Here is a 22,560-nt window from a genome sequence, read left to right as displayed (position 1 = left end):
CCTTGATAATGTATAAATAACCTCAAAAAATGGGATTTTATGGGCAATAAAAAATATACAAGATTATATACAAAAGATTGCTCAGTGGAACCTCGGATTACGAGCATAGTCCGTTTCAGGAGAATGTTCGTAATCCAAAGTACTCGCATATCAAAGCGAGTTTTCCCATTGAAGTCAGTGTAAAGGAAAATAATTTGTTCCACATTGACTTCAATGGGATGCCATGCGGCCAGAGGCGGGGGGGGGGGCACTGGAGAGCCTCGGAAACGGCCAAAAAGGCCCGAGGACACTTCGGCTGACCTCGGCAAACCTCGGAAAGACTTCCTACCTGAGATTTGCCGAGGTCAGCCGTGCTGTCCTCGGCCCTTTCCGTGCATTTCCGAACTGCGCCGATCGGCTGCGATCGGCGATGTTCGGCTCTGCTGGACTCCGGCGCCCCCCCACCTCAGGCCAAAAGTGGTACTGCACACCACTTTGGCCTGAATTGTGCTCGTTTTGCGAGATGACACTCGCAAACCGAGTTACGATTTTTAAAAATACAGTGCTCGTATTGCGAAACGCTCGTTAACCATGTTACTCGCAATCCGAGGTTCCACTGTATTTATTTATAGAAAATTGGTTAAAAAATCTCTCATGTTGAAAATACAACACATCATTGAAACATTGTAAACTTTGCAATGTTTCAATGATGCGTTGTATTTTCAACACGAAAGATTTTTTAACCAATTTTCTATAAATAAATACAATCTTTTGCATATAATCTTGTATATTTTTATTACCCATAAAATCCCATGTTTTGAGGTTATTTATAGTTTAACATAATGTGCTTGTATGCTATGCATTTTAGCACATTATAGCATTTCCTTTTTTTTTTTTGTCACCACGGTGCATCACAATATGTTGCTATTCATAGAGTTAAATGAAGTATAATTTTGTTAAATACACTTAAAAAATAAATAAAAAGAGTAAATAGTACAATGCAGTGTAAAAATACATCACACTGTATGACCACCCTTACACAATATACAACAGCACGTTCTAGCATGCAGGTTTTATGAAGAAGTGAAACCCTAAACAAAATCTTCTTTTTTATTTTTTAAATTAAAAAAAAATTGTTTTGGACAGAGTGGGGTTAGAAGTTTGAACTTTTACTTACTATCTCTGTGACTAAAGTGTATTATACTCTGACCTCTCCAGTGGTTCATGGTCTTTCTGTTTCAGCTTCGCCGTCCTCATAATATTTGATATTTCTTGAAGTGTTGGCTTTCCCATGCTGTGGCTCTATCCTCCAAACCCTACATCCCTGCTGTGTCCTCTACTGACATACTGCCTGGGTTAGTGGATATAGAACCCCAATGGGGAACACAGACATCCGACATTCCTGGAAGTGTCGACTGCTAAAGATTATGAGGAAGGCTGCCAAGTTGGAATGGACTGAAAGCTAGGGTTGCCACCTGTCCAGGATTCACCCGGACAGTTTGGAATCATGTGTCTGGGTTTCAGACTGCCTGAAACCCGGACACATTATTTAGACTGGACTATGGCTTCCCAGCAGGGTTGCTGCATGCAGTTATCTAAGCTGAGAATGGGGTTGATTTACTAATCCACTTTGCACTACAAGTGCACTGCAAGTGCATTTGGAAATGCAGTCGCTTTAGATCTGAGGGGAAGATCTGAAATGAGGGGAAGCTCTGCTGATTTTATCATCCAATCATGGACAAGCAAAAATGCTGTTTTTTATTTTCCTTGCATGTCCCCCTCGGATCTATAGCAACTGCACTTCCAAGTGCACTTTTTAAGTGCACTTGCAGTGAACTTGTAGTGCAAAGTGGATTTGCCTTTAGTAAATAAACCCCAATTTCTGTTACACTCTTTCACACTGCCCAAAGCCAGCACTAACAATCCCCCCCCAAATACACACAGACGGGAGCGTAGAGAGGGCTTGATCTGAATTTCTTCCCCCATCCCTACCCCTCTGTGTCTTCCCACACTTCAATCCCCGGCGCTGTGCCTCAGAAAAGGAAAGCGCGGGCTGGACATTTGAAGTCCAGCAGCCTCAGACACATCTGGATGAGAGGTTCTGACTGCCAAGGGGTGAGTGATCTCACCATCCATCCCTGTCTGTGACTGAAGTCTCCCCTCTTCTCTCTCCTGCATCTGAGTAAGTACACTAGGGAAAATCAGGGTCCTCAGAGCACCCCTTACATCAGAGTTCCCCTTTACACCAGAGGCCACAGTGTTCCCCCTTACATCAGAGTCCTCACCGTACATCAGAGTTCACAGTGTTCCCCCTTAAATCAGGGTTCCCAGAGCATCCCTTATGGTAGAGGCCCCAGAGTTCTCCCTTACATCAGAGTCTGCAGAGTCCCCCCTTACAGTGAAAAGGAACTCTGAGTCCAGATGTAAAAGGGGAACTCTTGTTATTAGCTTCATAGGATTAGAAATGTTATTTAATAGCAAAATATATATATATAGTTTATACTATAAAAAAAAAATTGCAGTGCGCCACTAAAGTGTTCGGGTTTGACTTGAAGAAAAGGTGGCAACCCTACTGAAAGCAGGCAACACAGACCACAGGAGATGTGAGTATAATAGCTCTTCTATTGCAGGAAAACTACACTTGGACATTTTTTTAGATGACAGGGGTACTTTATAAAAAAAAATAAAAAATCAGCAGAGGCAGCTTAAATATATGTATCTTCAAGGGCTGCCTTTGATTAATGACTGGCACTCTTGCCAAATGGGTCATTGGGAATACCAGTAAATTAGTGACTAACCCCAACCCTAACATGACATAACATAACATAAGATAAATACTTTGTTAGCATAGAGAAGATACAGCTGCTTAATAGTATATGCCTCTGGGAATAGAGAGTAGTTATTTCCTTGTAAATTCCTTAACACAGTAAATAATTGGACAATCATGGTCAGTGAATGATGGTCAGCCAATTAAAAAAAAACAAAAAACTGTATATACAGTAGTTGTAAGTAATATTTTACTGTTGTTATTATATTATACAGGATTTATATAGCGCCGACAGTTTACGCAGCGCTTTACAACATTAGGGCAGACAATACAAATACAATACAATTCAATACAGGAGGAATCAGAGGGCCCTGCTTGTTAGAGCTGTTGTGTAGTAAATCATGTGTAACCGATGTGGTGAAAGCTCAGCTCAAGCCAAAACTTCAGCTTTAGTTTTCGATCGAGTGTGTAAGAGTCAGAAATTCAGTCACATTTTTATTGCTGCCTGTGTTCTCGTTAGGAATTTCTTCCCTCACCTCCTGTCCTGTCCCAGTAAAACCAGAACAAAGAAAACGAAAGGGTGTGGGTGTCAAAGATAATAATAAAAACCTGATGTTCTTCCTATGCTACTACAAAAAAAGTGTCTTTGCTCCTGTCTCTTTCCCTTAAAGAGAGATATTCCACTTAAAGCTGAAGTTTAGGAAGACGGGACAAATGTGTTACTAATACAAACTGGCTGTTAAAATAATGTATTACTAGACATTTAAATCCAATTCTAATTACATTTCCTAAAGAAAAGCTGAAGTCAGCCCCGGAAGAATTTCCCCCCTTCCTGACCAGGCACTGCGTTACTTTAACTGACAATTGTGCGGTCGTGCAATGTTGTACCCAAAAAAAAATTATGTTTTTTTTCTCCACAAATAGAGCTTTCTTTTGGTGGTATTTGATCACCTCTGTGGTTTTTATTTTTTTCGCTAAAAAAAAAAGCAACAATTTTGAAAAAAACGCAATATTTTTTACTTTTGCTATAATAAATATCCCATTTTTTTAAACACATTTCTTCATCAGATTAGGCTGATATGTATTCTTCTATATATTTTTGCAAAAAATGCAATAAGCATATATTGATTGGTTTGCACAAAAGTTATGGCGTCTACAAAATAGGGGATAGATTTATGGCATTTTTATTATTATTATTATTTTTTTTTTGCTGGTAATGGTGGCGATCTGCGATTTTTATCAGGACTGCGACATTGAGGCAGACAGATCAGATACTTTTGACACTTTTTTGGGACCATTGACATTTATACAGCTATCAGAGCTAAAAATAGCCACTAATTACTGTGTAAATAAGTGTATAAAAATGGGGGGAGTTTGGGACTTTATATGAAGCACCCTAAGGTGCCTCCATCCCTGTATAGCGTCATAGGAAAGGGAAGTTGAGACTTTATATGAAGCAATTGAGTAGTGGAGGTGGATTACAATATAAACATATTTGTTTGATAGCATGGATCTACATACATTAAAAAATATTTCACATCATGTATACACAAGAGGCGTGCACAAGGGCTGAATATGTAGAGTGGAAAAATATATGCATAACATCATATGGTCAGAATAATGAATCTATATATACATAAGAATGACATGTCTGTGCCAATAGCAGCAGGCCCAAACACCGGCACATGCACCCACATGGTACATCTGTATCCACCAGATGGTATAAAAAACATCATGTATTAATAAAAAAATAAATAAATCTCAATCCGTATGGGGTATATGGCTGCGGCATAAAAATAAAGCTCTACGCGTTTCGTGGGTTTTCCCACTCGTCAGGAGCAGATGCGTCAGGCATTTCAACCCAGGCATAGACTACAAAGTGGGGTGATCGGTGCAGGGTTGGCCGAGAATATGGCCTCAACGCGGGAGCTGAGGCGGCATAATACAGTAATGCAGCATCGGATGGGACAAGAGCTTGAGGTGTGGATGAGAGCTCCATGTGGCCAAAAAGATGGTGTATAACTCCGTGGAGCAAGGATATCCTAATGCTGCAACAAAGGAACCCCCAGCAGATCATGTAGCTGGTGTGTAGAGACCTCACGGGGAGACTAGTCAAATTGACACCTCAAGCTCTTGTCCCATCCAATGCTGCATTACTGTATTATGCCGCCTCAGCTCCCGCGTTGAGGCCATATTCTTGGCCAACCCTGCACCGATTACCCCACTTTGCGGTCTATGCCTGGGTTGAAATGCCTGACGCATCCGCTCCTGACGAGTGGGAAAACCCACGAAACGCGTAGAGCTTTATTTTGATGCCTCAGCCATATACCCCATACGGATTGAGATTTATTTATTTTTTTATTAATACATGATGTTTTTTATACCATCTGGTGGATACAGATGTACCATGTGGGTGCATGTGCCGGTGTTTAGGCCTGCTGCTATTGGCACAGACATGTCATTCTTATGTATATATAGATTCATTATTCTGACCATATGATGTTATGCATATATTTTTCCACTCTACATACTCAGCCCTTCTGCACGCCTCTTGTGTATATATGATGTGAAATATTTTTTAATGTATGTAGATCCATGCTATCAAATAAATATGTTTATATTGTAATCCACCTCCACTACTCAATTGCTTCATATAAAGTCCCAACTTCCCTTTCCTATGACGATTACTGTGTAAATGTCACTGGCAGGGAAGGGGTTAACACTAGGGGGCGATCAAGGGGTTAAATGTGTCTTCCCTCATCTGTGGGGGAAAAGGACTGACTAGGGGAAGAGACTAATCGCTGTTCCAATATACAAGGAACACACAATCTCTCTCCTCTCTCCTGACAGAACGGGGATTTTTGTGTTTACACACACAGATCCCTGTTCTGGCTCTGTCAGAAGCGATCGCGGGCGGTCGACAAGTGGTTAGAGCAATAGCTCTATAGCAATTTTCACATCAAGCTTGGACCAGTGTAATTATGTATGTGTCACATCTATTGGATCCCTGTAATAGCTAGAAATTTCTGATGTAGGCACCATTACTACAGTGATCTCCACCACCTTTTGGGTCCTGTGCCAAGCAGCTGACCTGCGGTATTACATATTCCACTTAAAGCTGAAGTTCAGGTATGGAAATTTTTAAAGATTGGACCAATGTATCTATACATGTGCCATACCTGTGGGTTCCCCATGGAAGCTACAAATCGCTGTAGAAGGCACCACTACTACAGTGATAGCTTCCAGGTCCTGTACAGAGCAGCTACCCTGCTGCATAATGAACACAAGAGTTCTCTGAATGGAAGAAGTGGCAATTGTGATGGCATTGCCCCACCTCTCCACCTTGTCTAATCAAAGAACACTTAACATTCATTAAGAAAATGTAAAGTGTTCCATGAGTGGTGCCCGTGCCGTACAACCTCCTGTTCACAATGCAGCATGGCGAGCACTTGGCATCTAACCCAGAAGATAGTAGAGATCACTGTAGTAGCTGTGCTTACAACAGTGATTACCAGATTTCACAGGGATCCCACATGTAGGCAGGTGCAGACTGTTTTCTCTGTACTTAATCGCAGCAGCAGTGCAGAGGGAGAGAAAGGAGGAACATGGTTCCCCTATGGGTCAATGGGGCAGCACCGGGACAGGGCAGCAGGGCAGCTGCTTGGCACAGGACCCAGAAGCTAGTGGAGATCATTGTAGTAGCACCTACAACAGAAATTTTTAGCTTCTACGGGGATCCCATAAATATGGTACATGCATAATTAGATTGGTCCAAGCTTGATGTAAAAATTGCCATACTTTAACCTCTGCGTTATACTCCAACATTTTCTTTAATAAATACAAATGGAATTGGCTCTACAGTAAATGTCTAGTAATGCATCATTTTAATAGCCCATTTGTATTCGTAACACATTTGTCTAGTCTTCCTTTTTTGTTATCTCTTTTTCTGTTCAAATGATGATGTATTGGGATTTTGACTGTACTTTCTGTCTAATCAATCACAATAGTCAGATAGGCTCGTTAACCTTTGCTCTCTAGAGTATCCTAAAGGGCATCTGTCAAAATGGCTGTTATCTGCCAGAGCTGAGACTCCCATGGAGTACTGGAGGCTGACTTCTGGAATGGATGAGGAACGGTACATCTCTCCAGAGTCACATTACCACTTCCAAGAACTAGGCTCTGACTCCAGTGCTGGGTAGGAGCCAAGTATTGGCCCCTTGGGAAAGTTCCCTGCATGTAGGGTCTTACTTGTAGCATCTTTATTATTACTAGAAAATGTAAAACATATTTAAAAAAACATATAAAAATAAATAGATAAATAATCTGAATTAGAAAAAAATATAAAACGATTAACAAATACATAAACTTAAAGCGGTATTAAAAATTGTAATATATTGCAGCTTACCAATCCTTAGAGGTGGTGGAAGCATTCATTTTCTTTTTTTTAGGCTTTTTTCTCTTTGTTTTCACCTGGTGATCTGGCCAGTAACACACCTCCTGTATTAGAGTGCCCCCACTCTGGATAAAGGAGCACAGGGGACACCTTTGGACAGCAGCATTATCAGTCTGGGGGGAGGGGAGTGTTAGATGAAGTAGCGGATTTCAATACACTAACAACTTAAAGCCAAATTCCAACTCAAATTTTGTAAACAGTTACAGAAAACAGTTTTCTTTCTTTTGGGATAAAGGTTTTACATAAATAAATAAAAACTGACTTTGTAAGTGCCTCTGTCAGTGGTAAATGGCTTGTTTTATCTCTGTAACTGCTACATTCTGCAGGAGAGCCTGTTCTTTTGAAAAACAACATACTTGCCTCAGTGGCGACTGGTGTTAAAAATCTTTGGGGGGGGGGGGGGAGGGGCGCAAACAAACTCCTCCACTCACCATACAAACCGAGCCCTCCAGCAGTCACAGCTCCCCTGATACCTGGTGGCTTCCGTGTTAACCCAGTCTTCTTTCCAGGTTCTTTTTCTCTTCAGCCCGATCGGCCTGGGACGAAAATCTGGAAACCAATGGCGAATATTGATTTGCTAAAATCACAAGTGGGAGGGTTCAGGCGCAGCGCTTTGCGCCCAAGGACAACCTAAGACAAGCCAATTAGAGCCTCAGGCTCTAATCACATGCTTGTAAAAAAATGATGGACCTAATAGAAACCATTAGTCCAGCGCCCCACACAGTGCACACACATAGAACAATTGTTTTTTAAATGAATGATATTATGACTAACATTTTTTAACTTTAGGATGTTAAAAAATGTTAGTCATATTATCAATTATTTAGAAATAAATCGTTCTATAATTATGCAAACTAACTTTGGGGGAACTTTTTGTTATTCGGCGATTCGGATAAATCCAAATACAAGAAATACAGTGTAAACAAAATTTTCAGAATGATCCGAATAAAAAAACAAAATTTGTCTGAATTTTCAAAATTCAAATGTAACCACTTGTCTACAGGGCACTTACACCCCCTTCCTGCCCAGGCCATTTTTCAGCTTTCAGCGCTGTCGCACTTCGAATGACAATTGCGCGGTCATGCTACACTGTACCCTGATGAAATTTTTATAATTTTCCTAACACAAATAGAGATTTATTTTGATGGTATTTAATCACAGCTGGGTTTTTTATTTTTTACTAAAAAATTTTTTTTTTTACTTAGTTTCTGTCGGTATTATTAATATTATTATTAATAACAATAATATATGCTCACCTCCAGGACTTTTCCAAAGCCTCTCCAATCCTATGGAATGCCTTACCCCAATCTGTCCGCTTATCTCCTACTTTATTAGCTTTTAGACAATCCCTGAAAACCCTTCTCTTCAGAGAAGCCTACCCTACCCACACCTAACAACTGTATTTTAATTTTCTCCATCAGCTCATCCCCCACAGTTATTACTTTTTGTTCCAATTGACCCTCCCTTCTAGATTGTAAGCTTCAATGAGCAGGGCCCTCTGATCCCTCCTGTATTGATTTGTATTGTAAGTGTACTGTCTGCCCTCATGTTGTAAAGCTCTGCGCAAACTGTTGGCGCTTTATAAATCCTGTATAATAATAATAATAATAAATATAATAGACACAGATAAATGCAGCTCTGTAATCATTAATACGTCATTAAATGCACTTTTAATGCAGGCAGTGTAAGTACCTACATTTGACCTGGCATTGGCCTTTTCAGTCCCTAATCAACAGGATTTGAGTGTGAGAAAAATAAGCAGCACAAGGAGTCAGTCATGTGCTGACAAGAAGCATGCTGATAGGAGGCGAAAGCAGAGTGACAAAAAGGCTAACATTGCTAACCCTCTACTCCAGGGGTCTCAAACTGGCGGCCCTCCAGCTGTTGTAAAGCTACAAGTCCCATCATGCCTCTGCCTGTGGGAGTCATGCTTGTAACTGTCAGCCTTGCAATGCCTCATGGGACTTGTAGTTTCTCAACAGCTGGAGGGCCACCAGTTTGAGACCCCTGCTCTAATCAATATGTTAGTTGCCTGGATGTCATTCTGATCCATTGACTTCAGTGCTTTCAGAGTCATTTATTGGGGTTTCGATTTCAAATGTACTTCTTGCTGTATGGTTATTTCAGGTCAGTTCTGCCTGGGAAGACTGTTCATCGTCGCCTCCTTCTTTGAGTTTCTCCCTGAGGATTGTAGTCTGTCCTCCCATTTACTTCCATGGCAAATGCCTTCTCAGACACTACATCTCCCATAGTTTTGTGCAGCCCGCATGAGAGTCTTTCAAGTACCTTTTCACCTATTGGCCCCCTCTGCTGGATGAATGTTGAATGGCACTGAAAGCTGGCATTAGTATATTTTATAGGCATATAAAACAGCTGCATCACAGTGTCTTTAGTTGCCCCATCTGGCCAGCTAAGCACCTGGCTACCCTTAAAAAAAATTATCAAAAAGTTGTAAATCATTTTTGTTAGAACTTCGTAGTAGTCCATGAAATTAGAATTTGGTTTTGGTGTTTGGTCGAAGATATCTCTGATAGGACTCTAGATTTGTAAAGGTTATCCGTCTTGTACCCCAAAGTTTTGAGATACAATTTTTCTGCTGCTAATGCTGCTTTTTTTTTTTTTGTTTTTCATAGTGCTCCTAGTGCAGACCCAAAATGGAGCTCTTGACCCTCTGGGGTGTTTTGATCCAGTACCTCCTCCTCTGCTACCCCTACCATCTACTAACTTCAGCAGCTGCTATCAATCTCCCAGAAGATGGAGAATGCAGCAGTCAGCAGGGGCTCACCATTACCCACGTCTACAGTGTTCCTGGGGAAGACAATGAGCAGCTACAAACTTTGCAATCAGATAAAAACAATCTTGTGTTTCGACATCGTCTTCAACTCCAGAACCCAGCTGCAGACTGTGAGAAAAACTCTTTATTAAAAGATCTCTTGGCCCGGCTGCAGGCTATGGAAGCAGACTTCATTGAGATGAAGGAGAAATATGAATCTGAGATGGCTGAGATGAAGAGTGGCTTTGACGGATGTTGTGGAGCAGGTAATTACCAGTTTTATCACTGTATCTGTAGTAAGGATTTCTTCTTAGAAGGTCAGAATGATAAGAGAAGTTGGCAGGGATGGGACTACAGATAATATAGGCAGGGGTGGGACTTCTGGAAATTGCAGACCTTGTTGGGAGAATAACAGGATTCAAGACTATGAGTAAGGGGCCCATTTGTTATTTCATGTCTAGGTTTTTTTTTTAGTGTATTATGATGGCTAGCCCAGTGTTTCTCAACCCTTTTTCTGTCAAGGCACCCTTTAAAAATTATGGACAGTCTCAAGGTACCCTTTAAAATTATGGACAGTCTAGAGGCATCCCATTTTAACCGCTAGTCACCAGCCGCCGCAGTTATACTGCGGCAGGTTGGCATGGCTGTGCAAATTGCCGTAGCTATACGTTGGCTCTTTAAGACACTATAGCAGATGCGCGCCTGCAGCGTTTCCCTGGAGCAGAAGCGCGTTCCCTGTGGGTGCGATGCCCGCCGGGCACCTGCGATCGCTCCTGACAGAACGAGAACGGGGATCTGTGTGTGTAAACACACAAATCCCGGTTCTGTTAGGGGAGTAGAGACAGATCGTCTGTTCCTACTAAGTAGGAACAACGATATGTCTCCTTCCCTCAGTCCTATCCCCCACAGTTAGAAACACACATAGGGAACACAGTTAACCCCTTGATTGCTCCCTAGTGTTAACCCCTTCCCTGGCAGTGACATTTATACCGTAATCAGTGGCTGATCGCGGTATAATTGTCACTGGTCCCAAAAAAGTGTCAAAAGTATCCGATCTGTCCGCCGCAATGTCGCAGTCCCGATAAAAATCGCAGATCACCGCTATTACTAGTAAAAAAAATAATAATAATAAAAATGACATAAATCTATCCCCTATTTTGTAGACGCTATAACTTTTGCGCAAACCAATCAATATACGCTTATTGCGTTTTTTTTTTAAATCAAAATAATGTAGAGGAATACATAGCGGCCTAAACTGATGAAGAAATTTTTTTTTTTTTTGTGATATTTATTAGTACAGTAAAGCATTAGTAAAGCAAAAAGTACAAAATATTGTGTTTTTTTTCAAAATTGTCGCTCTTTTTTCTTTATAGCGCAAAAAAATAAAAACGCAGTGGTGATCAAATACCCCCAAAAGAAAGCTCTATTTGTGGTGAAAAAAAGGACATCAATTTTGTTTGGGTACAGTGTAGTACGACCGAGCAGTTGTCAGTTAAAGAGACGCAGTGCCGTATTGCAAAAAATGGCAGGAAGGGGGCAAATCCTTTCCGGGGCTGAAGTGGTTAAAATGTAAAAACTATTTTCATAGTTTTACATAATGCAGCAACATCCACAATTCCAAGTAGGATACCCAACATTAGAGGTGATTTAGGGTCCTTTCACACGGGCTTTCCGCCCCACAGTCTCAGTTTTGCTCAGCGGGGGGGATGACAGGTCCGTCTCCGCTCACTGTGGAGCAACGGACCCGTCAAGAGTCCCGCTCTCCTCTATGGGGAGATCGGATGAAAATGGACCGCCTGTCCGTTTTCATCTGAACCAATCTGCCAGACGGATTGGAAAATAGGGTTTCCATTTGTCTAGCTTTTACGGACAGGATCAGATATCGGCAGGTGTCAGCGGACGTGTCACCGCTGACATCCGCCGCTCCATAGGGCTAAATGGAGCATCTGATCAGGTCTGCTGTCAGTTTTTCAGACGGACCTGATCAGAAACCTCGTGTGAAATGGGCCTTGTTCTTCCAAAGCAAATACATTTTTGCAAACTTTTACTGTTTCTCCATCACTCAGCTAGTGTGACCCCCCACCACTGATAGAGAGGGGCAGGGGAGAGTCAAACAAAGATGCTATGCAGGCAACTGACATCCCCCTTATCAACTGATGACACCATTGGTTGTTAAGAGGCTGGAAGCTAGAAGGTTGTAATGGTGCACAATGAAAACCTGTGACATAGTGTAAGTAAAAGGCAGCCTTCATCCACATGCCGGCTTGGATACAATTTTTAGGCAATTTTTATGCATTTTGCCAAGGCACCCCTGAAAAAAACTCAAGGCACCCTGGTTTAAAAAGGCTGGGCTAGCCAATCAACTGTATAAAAGGTGAAGTGGCCCAAAACTGTGGACCTAGAGCACATGACAAATAAATTTGGCCCTGATTTTTACTGCTTTTCTTAAATTTTCCTCCCTTTTCCAAAAGTGTGGTCAAAAGAGTAGCCAGTCCAGGTCCTTCACTGATGCTTCACAGATGCTACTGCTGCTTTTTAACCACTTGCCGACCGCTGCACGCCGATATACGTCGGCACAATGGCAGCGGAGAGGCAAATGGGCGTACCTGTACATCCCCTTTAATTTGCTGAGTTAGCGGGTGACCGTGCCCATGGGACCCGCGGACTCGATGTCTGCCGGTCTCCCAGCGATCGTGTCACGGAGCCGCAGAACGGGGAAGTGCCTATATGAACAAGGCATTTTCCTGTTCTGCCTTGTGACATGACAGAGATCACTGCACCCTGTCATTGGTAGCAGTAATCTCTGTCATGTCAGTGGTAGCTCATCCCCCCCACAGTTAGAATCACTCCCTAGGACACACTTAACCCCTTCATCGCCCCCTAGTGTTTAACCACTTGCCGACCATCATATAGCAGAATGACGGCGGCAAAGTGGTTTAAATATCCTGACTGGGCGTCATATGACGTCCTCAGGATATTGAGCCGCTGCGCTCCCCCGGGGGCGCGCATCGCGGCGATCGTTGTTGCTGGGGTGTCAGTCTGACACCCCACAACACCGATCTAGGTAAAGAGTCTCTGATGGAGACTCTTTACCACGTGATCAGCCATGTCCAATCACGGCTGCTCACTATCAGTGCCCATCAGTGCCCATCAGTGCCACCCATAAGAACCCATCTTTGCAGCCTTTCAGTGCCCATCTGTGTGGCCTATCAGTGCCCATCAGTGCCCACCAGTGCCACCCAGTGCCACCCATGAGTGCCCATCAGTGCTGCCTATCATTGCCACCCATCAGTGCCGCCTACCAGTGCCCATCAGTGCCGCATATCAGTGGCCATCATCAGTGCCCGTCAGTGCCCGCTCATTGGTGCCACCTTATCAGTGCCCGTCAGTGCCGCCTTATCAGTGCCCATCAGTGAAAGAGAAAACTTACTTGTTTACAAAATTTTTTAACAGAAACAAAAGCAAAACTTTTATTTTTTTTCAAAATTTTCGGTCTTTTTTTATTTGTTTTGCAAAAAATAAAAACCGCAGAAGTGATCAAATACCACCAAAAGAAAGCTCTATTTGTGGGAACACAATGATAAAAATGTAGTTTGGGTACAGTGCAGCATGACCGCGCAATTGTCATTCAAACTGCAACAGCAACAACTGAAAGCTGAAAATTGGTCTGGGCAGGAAGGTGTATAAGTGACCTGTATTGAAGTGGTTAACCCCTTCCCTGCCAGTGTCATTTACACAGTAATCAGTGCATTTTTATAGCACTAATCCCTGTATAAATGACAATGATCCCAAAATAGTGTCAAAAGTGTCCGATGTGTCCGCCATATTGTCGCAGTCACGATAAAAATCACAGATCTCCGCCACAAATAATAGAAAAAAAATAATTAAAAAAATGCCATAAAACTATCCCCTATTTTGTAGACGCTATAACTTTTGCGCAAACCAATCAATATACGCTTATTTTGATTTTTTTTTTACCAAAAATATGTAGAAGAATACATATCGGCCTAAACTGAGGAAAAAATATATTTTTTTATATATATTTTTGGGGGATATTTATTATAGCAAAAAGTAAAAAATATTGCTTTTTCTTTTTTTGTTTATAGCGCAAAAAATAAAAAATCGCAAAGGTTATCAAATACCACTAAAAGAAAGCTCTATTTGTGGGAAAAAAAGGACGTCAATTTTGTTTGGGTGCAATGTCGCACGAACGTGCAATTGTCAGTTAAAGCGACGCAGTTCTGAATCGCAAAAAGTGCTCTGGTCAGGAAGGGGGTAAAATCTTCCGGGGCTGAAGCGGTTAAATAGTACTCCAGATGCCCAGAAGCTTAATATAAAAATAATGCTTTAATCCGGTGTTCAATATGTTATTTTGCTGGTGCAGCGTTGGTTAAAGGAATGCTACAGAAAAGCCAGAGCTTGATAATTATCTCACTGCTAACCTTGGGTCACTTGGCTTCTCTGCCTAATGAACATCAAATTCTGCGTGCAGTGATTATCAGAATGTATTATCCTGAACATGGTCCACTCCACACTATTCAGTTGCAATATTACAACCTACCATAAGATGGCATTTTGGACCAGAAAAAAAAAAAAAACAGCCTTGAGGAAAGCGGAGCAAACTTATTTGTATGGCTAAATAAATCTTTCAGACACTCACATTAAATCCCTCTTCGAACTGAAAGATAATACATTATTAGCTATAAAATTGTTCTTTTATCTGTAACAATAAAAATTCCACAAATAAACTTGTATAGCAAAATCATGTCTAGCGCCATTACTGATACGAAACAAAACTCCATTTGAGTTGCTGAATTTACAGACTAAACTGGTATTGTACAAGATGTAATTAAAGATATGTTTTTTTTTTTTTTTCCTGTTACAAATTAGAAAAGGAACAGATGGAATTTCATATATTTTATTTAATAGAGTTTAACTGACCTCATACATCCCCCCTCCCCACCCCCGCAGTAGTTGCTTGGAAATAATCTTGGAAGTACTTAAATTACAGGTGTTGGCATTACTTTGTAATTATCTATACTTGTTCCTCATCCTTTTCATGCTTATCTCACAATTACTTTAGTTAACCTGCCAAAGGATTTGAATTTTTCAGAGAAACTGTAGTCACAATAGGCAAACGTAACATTCTTATATTTTTAGATGCTGAATTGAAAAATGAAGCACACATAGGTAGCAATTTTCAAAGTATTTTTTGTTCATTTTTTTTTTTTCTTTCTGGGCTGAAGGTATAGCACAATAAAACGACCATTTAAAATAGCCTGCAGGGAACTTGAAAATGTACTCTGAATTACATAATGATGCATCTCTATGAAAGGCGGCACAAATGTCACTTTGTAGATGAAACTGTTTGCAGTGGCGTAACGTAACAACACTTATTGCAGCCCACGCAGCTGCTATGGGGCCTGGGTGTGAAAGGGGCCCCATTAGGGGGGATGTTGATGCAATTTAAACAGGGAAAATCTGTGTGCATGTACGTAAAAATAACACATACCTATCACTTTATTAACAAGGATTGCAGAGGTTGCTGTTGACAATGACCCTGCAACCCCCTGTGACATTTCAAATTTAGAAGAGCTGACATCAGACGTACAGCAGGAGACTTTAGAATGGTTGTCACTAGTTGTAGATACCCCTTTGCAGTCTGTGCAGCGAGGATAATTTATTTAGCTGTCTTATCGATACATTGCTCTCAGGGGTTTTGCTCATCCTGGCCAGCCCTGAAACTGTGTCTACAGGTCATAATATAAAATAGTGTGATAATAATTAATGTTTTTGTTGCCGTAAGACTTTTTTACCCCTTTTACTGATTGCTACACCACCTCTTTCAGCACTTGCTTGCTGGGGTGGTGGAAGGGGTAGGTTTAGAATTCACACTATGACCCTGAGAAAAAGAATGTTTTGGCTGAAAAATTATGTTAAAAGTTAATTCCCTGCACCGATGGCCCTCTCCTCCTGATAACGTCTGTCCTTAAAGCGGGGTTCCACCCAAATTTTGAACATTATCTCTATGCATTCTCTTCCTTGCCTAGATGCTGACATGCTGTGTAAAAAAATTTAAAACGCCGTAATTACCTTTTTTTTCTAATCTTCTTAGCACTTCCTGGTTTTCCTCCCATGGGAGTAGGCGTGTTTCTGGCCTCTCCCAGACCTCCCACAGTCCCCTGGGAGCTAGTCTCAGGCTTCCCAGCATGTATTGTGCAACAGCGTCATCACAACATCTCAGTGAATGCTGGGAGCACAGCATTCACCGCATCCAGGAAATACATGCTTGTGGGCTTCAAATGCCCACAATGTAGATGGAAACCGCCTTCAGTGAATTTTATAAGTTATTCTTTACAATGAAATCGGACACAGATGGACTTATTACACAGAACATGTGAGTAGATAATCATGAGAAGAAAAGTTTGTGAATGAACTCCAAAAAAAAAAAAACGATAGATAGGTGGACCCCTGCTTTAAAGAGGAAGTAAACCCTGATGGGTTTTACTTCCTCTTTTTTCCCCTGCAAAGTAAAAGCATAATGGGCTAGTATGCATCGCATACTAGCCCATTATGTGGCACTTACCTAAAAAAGAAGCCTATGCTGTCCCTCCTTGTGGCCGCATCCATCTTCGCCCCCCTTCCTTCCGGGACCGCACGCTGTTTAAAAAAATAATTTTTTTGACTCTGTGACTGGCCGGAGTCACATGACGTCACTCCTGCACGTGCACGCGGGAGCCGTCAGTCATGGCTCTTGCTAGTGAAGACACAGCACAGAGGGACGTTTCTTCACAGCGCATGCACCGATGACATCGCGTTTAGGAGATATTTACAGTACCTATAGGTAAGCCTTATTCTAGGTTTACCCATAGGTAAAAGTGACACAGAGAGGTTTACAACCACTTTAAGGGCCGGTTCTCACTGATTCGACATGCGCTCCGACTTTCGAGAGCACAAGTCACATGACATGTATAAATCAATGGTTCCCTATAAGAGCCATCCTAACTGGTTTGACTTGTGTCGGTCCGACTTTGAAAAAGGTTCTTGCACTACTTTGGTCTGACTTTCAGCCCATTGATTTGAATAGAAGTCGCATGCGACTTGTGCTCTGAGATCAAGTGTATACAATGTTAGCAATGTAAAATCCCCCAAGCAAATGATGTGGGGTCTCCCCCAAATTTACACTAGGCCCTTCGAGTCTGGTATGGATCTTGAGGGGAAACCCCACACTAAAATTATTTTTTTTAAACAGCGTGGGGTCCCCCCCAAGACCATACCAGACCCTTCAGTCTGGTATGGATTTTGAGGGGAAACCCCACACCAATCTAAAAAAAAACAGCGTGGGGTCCCCCCCAGAATCCAAACAAGACCCTTACCTGAGCATGCAGCCTGGCAGGTCAGGAAGGTGGGGGGCTGAGCGAGCCCTCACCCCCTCCTGAACCATACCAGGCCACATGCCCTCAACATGGGGGACCTCACGCTGTTTTTTTTTTTTTTTTTATAAATTTGGCATGGGATTCCCCCTCAAGGTTCATACCTGACCCAAAGGGGCTGGTTTGGACTGGAGAGGGGGACCCCACGCCGTTTTCTTTTTATAAATTTGTATTGAGGTTTCATCCATTCCAGAGCCAAAAGAATTGTAATCGGATACCGTTCATTGAAGTCGACTTCCGTGTGGGATCATTGTGAACATAGCCTAACACTGTTCCCTAGTAAGGTACTATGCTGACAGCTACCCTGGTGCCTGTCCTTGATTTAGACATATTTCATATTACGATCAATGACAGTAGGGGGCTTCCAGGGGGGCTCCATCAAAATTTTGGCTCATTGTATTTTTGTATGTTTATAGTCAGCATGTGGTTTAATTGTCCCACTGCCCATAAGGAATAACAGAAAAGAACTAGCACAATGGGGTTACAAGCTAGTACAAGCTAGTAGGTAAGCTGAAGCCTTGCTCTTAGCAGCTAGTCAGTTTTGAATTTTAGTTATCTAATACAAACAGAGGAATGGAACAGTTTATGATCAATGGCTCAATCTTGTGGTCAATCCAGTGCCTAATATGACACTCGAGAATTGGAATACAGTCCCTTCTGAGATGCTTTGCATGAATCTCAGTAATGCAGGCAATGGAACCACCACTCACAGGATTCAATGTACCCTATAGACCAGGCAGGTAAAACTCAAGTCTGGGGATGGGCCACAAAGGTAGTTGCACCTTCATCCACGGGCTGGACTCTGACAGATATAAAAGGTAATTGGAAATACTTAATACAAATGCTTACTACTTAATTTCACTGACCAGCTGTACCTTTTTCTTTGTAAAATGTGCAGACATTCTATGAGTTAATTCCAATTTAGAGTTTGCCAAAGCATTTGACTAGAGTTGCCACCTCATCCCTTTAAACCTGAACACATATTAATTAGGTTCTGTGGGTGATTAAGATGGTAATTAATCTCACTTGGTGCCTTACCTGCATTAAATTAGCCTCAGAACCTGTGTAATTCATATGTGTTCGGGTTTAAAGGGATGAGGTGGCTACCTATGTTTCACACAAATTCCCACACACAGCTAATGTGTAAGGTAAAGCCTACAGGCTTAGAAAAATCAGTTTGTAAATGGATAGAAAACGGGCTAAAAGACCGAATTCAGAGAGCAGTTGTTAATGACTTTTACTCTGAATGGTCCAAGGTTATCAGTGGTGTACCCCAAGGTTCAGTACTGGGACCCTTACTTTAAATATCTTTATAAATGATATAGGGTCTGGGATTAAATGTACCATTTCAGTCTTTGCAGATGACACCAAGCTTTGCAGTGGAATAACGTCCTCACAGGATGTCTCCAACTTACAAGCCAACCTCAATGCACTGTTTAATTGGGCAGCTATGTGGCAAATGAGGTTTAATGTTAATAAATGTAAAGTTATGTACTTGGGGGCTAAGAATATGCATGCATCATACATACTAGGGGGAGTTCAACTGGGGGAATCAATGGCGGAGAAGGATCTGGATGTTCTGGTAGATCATAGGCTTCATAATACCATGCAATGCCAAGCTGCAAAGTCCTTTTTTGTATTAAAGGGGAAGTCCACCGTAACACTAAAATCACTACATCTACAGGCATCCACGATCTAAGACTAACCTATCTAACCATGTAAAGAAGAAAATGCTATACATACTTTTTTGAAGCCACTCCGGTCCCATTTATTTCACAGTTGTGAAATAAATGGGATGTGACATCACCCATAGAGTTACTATGAGGCTTCCAATGTCGGCTGCCTCCTCTGCACCCGCCTCTACAGCAATGCCACTGCTGACAGCTCAGTGTGGGACCGGACCAGCTTCAGAAAAGGTATGTATATCGGTTTCTTCTTTACAGGGCTAGATAGGTTTTGTGTATTTAAAATGAACTTGAGCCATAGACATGGACAGACATTTACAGGACTTCTTTACTGGCTTGAAGCATCAATGAGGCTTCGGTAGAGCTTCAGTGGGGCTTTGGTGAGGCTTTGTGGGGCTTCGATGAGGCTTTGGTGGGGCTTCAATAGAGCTTTGTCATAGTCTTCTATGGAGGCTTTGAAGACGCTTTGAAGCACCACTGAAGCTACATGGGGTATAATTTTTGAACAAAGGCAAGTGTATACAGGACTGTAAGCTAACCATTTTATTTAGTGACAGGAGCTTTGACTAGTGTTCAGAGAGCTTTAACAAAGCCTGTCCGAAACCTTATTGAAGCTGAAGCAAGTGTAAATGAGCCCTAATACATAACACTAGGTTAGTCTTAGATTGTGGATGTCTGTAGATGTAGAGATTTTACTGTTAGGGGGACTTACCCTTTAAGAGAGGTTTGGACTCCAGAGAGAGAGATATCATTTTGCTCCTGTACAAATCATTAGTGAGACCTCATCTAGAATATGCAGTTCAGTTTTGGGCACCGGTTCTCAAAAAGGATATCGGAGAATTGGAGAAAGTGCAGAGAAGGGCAACCAAACTGATAAGAGGCATGGAGGAGCTCAGCTATGAGGAAAGATTAGAGGAACTGAATTTATTCTCTCTTGAGAAGAGGAGATTAAGTGGGGATATGATCAACATGTATATTCATAAGTGGTCCATATAGTGAACTTGGTGTTGAGGTATTCACTTTAAGGGGACACACTTTATATCTAATGGAAAAGAGATTTAATCTCCAAATACAGAAAGGCTCCCTCACAGTAAGAGCTGTGAAAATATGGAGTAGACTCCCTCAAGAGCTGATTCTGGCAAGCTCAGTAGATTGCTTTAAGTATGGCCTGGATTCTTTCCTAGATACACATAATATAACTGCATATTAACCACTTCAGCCCCAGGAGGTTTTACCCCCTTAATGACCAGGCCATTTTTGGCGATACGGCACTGCGTCACTTTAACTGACAATTGCGCGGTCGTGCGACGTTGTACACAAACAAAATATATGTCATTTTTTTCCCCACAGATAGAGCTTTCTTTTGGTGGTATTTGATCACCTCTGCGCTTTTTATTTTTTGCGCTATAAACAAAAAGACCCACAATTTTGAAAAAAAAACAATATTTTTTACTTTTTGCTATAATAAATATCCAAAAAAAATTAATAAAAAAAAAACAAATTTCTTCATCAGTTTAGGCCAATATGTATTCTTCTACATATTTTTGGTACAAATCGCAATAAACGTATATTGATTGGTTTGCGCAAAAGTTATAGCATCTACAAAATAGGGGATAGATTTATGGCATTTTTATCATTAATTTTTTTTTATTAGTAATGATGGTGATCAGTGACTTTTAGTGGGACTGCGACATTGCGGCGGACAGATCGGACACTTTTGACACTTTTGGGACCAGTGACGTTATTACAGTGATCAGAGCTAAAAATAGCCAGCGATCATGTATAAATGACACTGGCAGGGAAGGGGTCAACACTAGGGGGGCGATCAAGGGGTTAAGTGTTCCCTAGGGAGGTGTTTCCCTGTGGGGGCAGTGTAATGACTGGGAGTAGAGAGAGATCGCTGTTCCTGATCACTAGGAACAGACAATATCTCTCTACTCCCCTGTCAGAACGGGGATCTGTTTTTTTGTTTACACTGACAGATCTCCGTTCTGGCTCTCTGTGGAGCAATCGTGGATGGCCGCCGGATATTGTGGCCGCCGGCCACATGCTTCGGCTCTGGCGACGCGGCACGCGTGCGCGCCTGCTATAGCTATTGCATGGAGCGCAGTACCGGTATGGCAATTCGGTACAGCATCATACTGCCCTGCCGCAGTATAGCTGTCAAAGTGGCTGAGTTCCTGGAGTTCAGCTTTAAGGTTAATTCTACTGCACTGCACCTTCTTTAGCAAAAATTCACAGTGAAGCATCCCTTTAAGCTAGGGTACCTTTTTTTATCGTACAGCTTAAAGAGTAATTTTTAAAAATAAATGTTTATTTATTTATTTTTTTTATTATTAAAATCCTATAGGGGGGATTTACTAAAACTGGAGCATGCAAAATCCGGTGCAGCTCTGCATAGAAACCAGTCAGCTTCTAGGTTTCATTGTCAAAGCTTAAATGAACACGCTGAAGTTAGAAGCTGATCGGCTACCATTCACAGCTGCACCAGATTCTGAGTGCTCAAATTTTAGTAAATCTCCCCCCATTAAATACAATACAGTCAAAATAGCCATAATTTACCTTTGATCTCTTGTTTCAGGTCTTTCAGACAAATGTAATGGGAATGGAAAGTTTGTACCTGCATTGGGAATCTGCCAGTGTGATGAAGGCTGGGAAGGCCCTGACTGTTCCACAAGAAGCTGCCCAGGCAACTGTGGAGAAAATGGCGTGTGTATTGACGGTGTCTGCCAGTGTGCGGAGGGCTTTACTGGTGATGACTGTAGCATTAAAAAGTGTGCCTATGACTGTGGCAAGTTTGGAACCTGTGTGAACGGTGTCTGTGTTTGCATTGAGCCATACGGAGGCCCTGCCTGCAGAAAGAAGAAGTGTCTCGTTGACTGCAGCCCCCATGGTAAATGCGTTGATGGAGTGTGCCAGTGTGCACAGGGATACACTGGAGTAGACTGCAAAGAAAGAAAATGTGCCGTTGACTGCAGCCCCCATGGTAAATGCGTTGATGGAGTGTGTCAGTGTGCAGAGGGATACACCGGAGTGGACTGCAAAGAAAGAAAATGCGCTGTTGACTGCAGCCCCCATGGTAAATGCGTTGATGGAGTGTGTCAGTGTGCAGAGGGATACACCGGAGTAGACTGCAAAGAAAGAAAATGTGCCGTTGACTGTCGACCAAAGGGCCGCTGCGTTAATGGCGTCTGCGTCTGTGATGAAGGCTTTATTGGAGATGACTGTTCTATCGGTAAGAAACTTTTTACTATTTATAGAATCATAAACTGCATTCATAACAGCTCCAAGCAAACAGCTAACCACACAAATTAAGTACAAGGGAGCTGTTTTGCTTGCCAAATAATTTGTATTTCTGTCCATCTATATTTAAGATTTACACAGTTTTGCCACATAGCTTAGCCCTGTGTGGCAGAACAGGAGACCTCTTCTGCAGTTAAACCCTCCTAAGTGCAAGTAAACCCTCCTAT

The 22,560-nt window shown here is 41.9% G+C and overlaps 1 protein-coding gene across 2 annotated transcripts in view; it reads left to right on the top strand.

The window, feature by feature from the left end:
* TNN (tenascin N) overlaps positions 1-22,560 on the top strand; it is a 122,268-nt gene that overhangs the window by 26,753 nt on the left and 72,955 nt on the right. For both annotated transcript variants that reach the window (XM_073593421.1, XM_073593420.1), the window contains exons 2-3: positions 9,833-10,238; positions 21,672-22,325. In XM_073593421.1, the coding sequence (XP_073449522.1) occupies positions 9,854-10,238; positions 21,672-22,325 (1,039 nt within the window). In that variant the 5' untranslated portion in view covers positions 9,833-9,853. The remainder of the gene's footprint in view (positions 1-9,832; positions 10,239-21,671; positions 22,326-22,560) is intronic.

The sequence above is a fragment of the Aquarana catesbeiana genome, linkage group LG07 (genome assembly GCF_042186555.1).
Source record: "Aquarana catesbeiana isolate 2022-GZ linkage group LG07, ASM4218655v1, whole genome shotgun sequence".
Lineage (NCBI taxonomy): Eukaryota > Metazoa > Chordata > Amphibia > Anura > Ranidae > Aquarana > Aquarana catesbeiana.
Note: the sequence above shows the minus strand (reverse complement) of the source record. Positions and strands in the feature narration are given on the sequence as shown.